Source organism: Gregarina niphandrodes (genome assembly GCF_000223845.1).
Source record: "Gregarina niphandrodes unplaced genomic scaffold scaffold00125, whole genome shotgun sequence".
Lineage (NCBI taxonomy): Eukaryota > Apicomplexa > Conoidasida > Eugregarinorida > Gregarinidae > Gregarina > Gregarina niphandrodes.
Genome location: NW_011645889.1, coordinates 1 through 4,521, shown reverse-complemented (window position 1 = coordinate 4,521; position 4,521 = coordinate 1). Strand labels below are relative to the sequence as shown.

At 55.0% G+C, this 4,521-nt stretch overlaps 1 protein-coding gene across 1 annotated transcript; it reads left to right on the top strand.

Moving 5' to 3' along the window:
* Positions 1-3,268: 3,268 nt before the first annotated feature.
* On the top strand, positions 3,269-3,725 carry GNI_206560 (hypothetical protein; the record flags this gene model as incomplete). Its single annotated transcript, XM_011135493.1, has 1 exon — positions 3,269-3,725. A coding segment is annotated over one exon (457 nt), but the record flags the coding sequence as incomplete, so codon positions are not given.
* Between the last annotated feature and the right edge of the window lie 796 nt (positions 3,726-4,521).

Sequence of the window (4,521 nt, the reverse complement as noted above, 5' to 3'; positions counted from 1 at the left end):
GACTCGGGGACACTTCTTATTCGAATACCTCACCATCACCCCCTTGTCCACGAGTCAATGACCGGGTCCTGCGCTTACGGTCGTAGCTGTAGAGCAGTTCCCAAGTCGCTCGATGCTCTTCCGGAATGGAAGAGCCCAAAGATCTCAAGGTGGATATCGGTCGAGAGATTGGTTTCCCATCGTACCACACCGGACTAAGCGTAGCCGTGGCGTGCGCGATCCCCACGATCCGTTGTGGAATGGCGTTCTTTGGTCGAATCGTGGTGAGCCCGGATAGGTGTCGGTAGGCACGAGCCTCAATTTCATCCAGTGGAAAGGTCACAACTTCTCCCACCTTTGGCCGCCGCTCCACTGATCCCGAATCATGGAATTGTTCAACTGCCGCAAGGGACATTGCAAACCCAAAACTTGGTTAGCTCGTCGTTGGTTCTCGTTCTCCGTCTCAAGTTGTTGCCATCCAATCATTCGTGGCTCCATTCCCGTCAAGCAGCAAATCAGCCCAAACCTTCGTGCGGAGTGCTATTATGGGCGTGGGAACCCAAGTGTCGGGAACCCAACGTGTCGGGACCCAGCGTGTCAAAAGGAATTCTGCGACACCGGCACAAGTACCCCCTGCGGCAAAGGTAGCCATCATAAATCGCGTGGCGTGATCTATCACTACCAGGATTCGTCCGTCGCCACTCTTGGACATTACAATGTGATCCACGGATAAAACCGGTCGGTGCAAGTTCCGGGTGGTGTATCGGCTGTGTAAGGTAAGCACTCCTGGACGTGTCTTTTGAGGTCCTTTGCTAGTCCTTTCCACCAAACTACCCGTCTTGCCAACCTCAGGCAGCGATTTAGTCCGGCGTGGCCGGAGTGCGGAGAACCGTGTAGGAGGAATATATCGAGCACGTCACCATGTGTGTACCCAGCCATTGGGCGTCTCGGTCAGGAATGGAATATCTTCGGAAGCGGGCGGTTCTGAGCGCAGATCCTCCGCCGAGATGGGTGGAGGTACAGCGATAAATGCTGGTACGGCTATCGTGTCAATGGTATGGTCTGATCGTGATGAAAACCACCACTTCGCTTCCCTTGATGATGTTATGCAGCTTTTCGAGAGGCCACACCATGGCGTAGCACTCGCGTTCCGTGGTACTCCAATTGCGTTCGGTAGGGGAGAAGGTGTGCGAGAGGCAAGCCATCAATTTCGGCATTGTGTCATTGGAACGCCCGTGAGTTCACTGGCCATGTTCTTGAAACTGGCAATAATCGACAACTTAACTGCGCTGTACGACTATTCGTGTAACCAGGGACTGGAATGGGAGAACAAAGTCGAACTGAACGACCTAGTCCTAGTAGCACTGAATCCTAAAGAAGTCTACCGACATGCAGTCACGACGGATAGCTCTGAGAAGATCGTCCCAAAATGGTACCTACCGCATCGTGTTACCCGTGTCCCCTAACGGTTTCCGTATTACCGCACATAGTCTCCTCGACTGGAGTTCTAAGGAAGTCACTCGCGACCAAGTAAAGAAGATCCAACCACCGAACGCTTTATGCAACAGTTACATCGACCACAAGCAAGATTGTTTATGGAGCCTTCACCCGATCTAGGCGGAGAAGCTGGTGAGGCAAACCGGTAGAAATCATGTGAAGCCCGCACACCTTTCTAACTCCCGACGACATAACATCCGACCAACACGTTCCTTTTTTTTGGAAAAAAAGTAGTAAGCGAATACTACACAGAGGGAGTCCTGTGGCAAGCGGTACGAGAAATCCTGGCGTCCTGTTGTTGTTGTTATCCCTCCTCGGCCTGTTGGTCCCTGATGTGTTAAACGTCGGTACGTTGCACTCCGAGCTTTGGCGAAGGTCGTGTACTACGGCGTCGTCGCCTCCACCGCTGTTTACGCCCTACTCGCACTACTACGTCCCCGCGCTGCTAACGAGAGCACTCCTTACCGCCCAGCTAGTGCCCACCCATCTTGAACCCTTCTTCTTTCTTATTAATGTTGGTCGCTGTGTCCTTGCTCTACAGACACCAGCGCACCACATCGATCTGTAAGTAAGTATTCTTTTGCGCAGTAAAAAAGCGGTCGCGTGCCAAAGCGGGTGTTTCCGTGCCAGTTGCTCACCTACCTTCAGCAGCCTCATACAATACAATGTGTTGTTGAAGAGATTGCCCCCGGATGAAGAAGTACTTATTGACGAAGCTGTACACGCCATCCCGCGAAGCACTTATTTACGAAGCTGACACGTGACCCATACATACTCCGCCATACACTTTCAACCGATACGAGGAAAAAGGTGCTCAATCTCATCCCCCCCGTACAATCTCTCGGTGGTACGCTCGGGATCGGAGGGTGGCTTTGTAGTGGTAGGCTTGGTGGTGGTCGTCGTAAGCGACTTCTCCTTCTGGTAGGCGGCTTCTGCGAACTTGTTTGCGATCACGGTCTTTCTGGCCTCTGGACTCAAGTTCCAACAGTCGTAATCGCAGGAACTGACGTCGTAGGCGTCTTTCGGGTAGTCGGCGAAGGAACCGGTTACCCTGAATATGGGTGAATTAATGTCGACAAGTGTCACCTTGTGAGCTTTCTGTATTTTTTTAGGAACCACTTGGCAACTAGCGAAGGCTACGTCGCAGATGCCGCAGCCGTTATCCTTGCTTGCCTTTTGCCACGACATGTTTCGACCGGAGCAGCGGCGATTGCTGAGTGCCTTGAGGATCTCTGCGCCGTGCTGCTCGTGCGACATGGTGGTGTTGAAAGAAGTTTGCAGCGGGAAGTGTGCTATGAGTCGTGTGTGCAAAGCTGTCTCTGTTTCCTTGGCCGTATTGCAGGTGATTCCGCACTGATTTCCTGTGGCCTCGGCGATGCTCCAGGCGAGAGGGAAAGTGACCGGCCAGGGTTCGCCGAAGGCGACTGGCCACAGTCCGAAGGTCAAGTAGCTGCACCGCTCACTGCAGAGCAGGATGCCGCTGCCGCAGGTCGTCACCGGGGCGGGGTTGCGGCCCGCCCAGACCACCCTCTTGTCGCCCAACTCTGCGGACATCCCCGGCAACGAGGGGTGTTCTTCTGTCGCCCCTCTCTGCGCCAACTTCGAGGATTGCAAAAGGAGGTTTCCGAGAAATAAGACCGTGGCGCCTGCCCCCACGGCCATGCACCAACGACGCTTCGTTTTGCGTTCGGCCCTCGCCTGTGCAGCCTCCAGGTCTCCGCCGTCGGTCCAACCCGCAGTCTTCCACTCTGCAGTTGTCCACCCCGCGGACCTTTGCAGCACCGGCATCCAGTCCTTGGGCACCCCCGCCAACAGCTCCGCCAACTCCGACGGGTCTATCGGCCGTGCCACATCCACGGTGACGTCGTTCACCTCATCCTGCATCTCACCACTCCCGTCCAGGATGGCGTGCAGGTCGCGCAGGTGTTCCCCAAAGACATCGCGACACAACGCGTCAACCGCCTCGGGCTTGTTCCGCGGTCCCGTGCGCTGCAGCTGACGCCGCAGCGCGGCCAGCAGCTCCGCCTCCGCGTGAGCGTCTCTCGGAGGCCCCTCCTTTGGACGCCACACCATCATCCGGTCCCACTGCTCGAACCAGTCGTAGTTTTCGCCCTCCACCGTCGTCGTTTCCAACGTCAACAGCGTTCGCTCGCCGACCGTCTCCAGCTCTGTTTCAAACGCCGTCTTGGGCGCCAACACCAAAGCCGTCACCTCACCACCAGCGCTGCCCGTGCGCATCGTAACCACCTGTGCCACACAATTGTCCAACTTCGTCTGGCTGCCGTTCGGACGGATCAGCACAGACAACAACTCACTTCCCGGTACGCCACTCACTTCACTCTTGAACGTACGCATCTCCAAACCGGGAAAAAGTACAGCTGATTTTGCTATGAGATTTGATGCGTGGTGTCCCCTGCTGACATCACAACTTTGATGACTCTCCAAGTTATGATGAATCTGCCGACAAACTTTCCGAGTGCCCCATCCGATGGGTTTGACATGAGGCCCACCCATGCCGTTGGGGACTGAGGAAGGGTTCACAATTTCGAGTCACTCATTTTTCAAGGCCCAGAAGAGGATTACATTCGACCCAAAGAGGGACGACTTGTCTTAACAGAAACTGTTGATTCGTCACCCACCTCACTGCGTGGAGTGGGCTCGGAATCGGGGTTTTGGTCCGTCAGGAGACGAGTCGAGCTATCTGCGAGGTCGGAGTCGGACGTTCCCTTGTGGCTCATAGTGTTAGTGATTTTTCCCTTCAAAAATTCCCCCTTTTTAAATCCATTGTCGGTACCGGCCAGCCGGGTATAATCTAAATCCTCGGAGACGCATTGTGACACTTCACGCCTCCTCCACGTGATCACCGGAAGAGATGTCGATTACCGGCACAGGATGGCCTGGCGGACGTTGTCTCTTACGGGGACTCATGTCTTCCTCCACAGTGACCTCCGAAGCGTTACCTCCTCGCAACAAAACACTGGCGGCGGCTTGGCTGTTCTCAGTGTACGGCCACTGGGTAGCATCCCTATAGCTTACGCGAGCGGT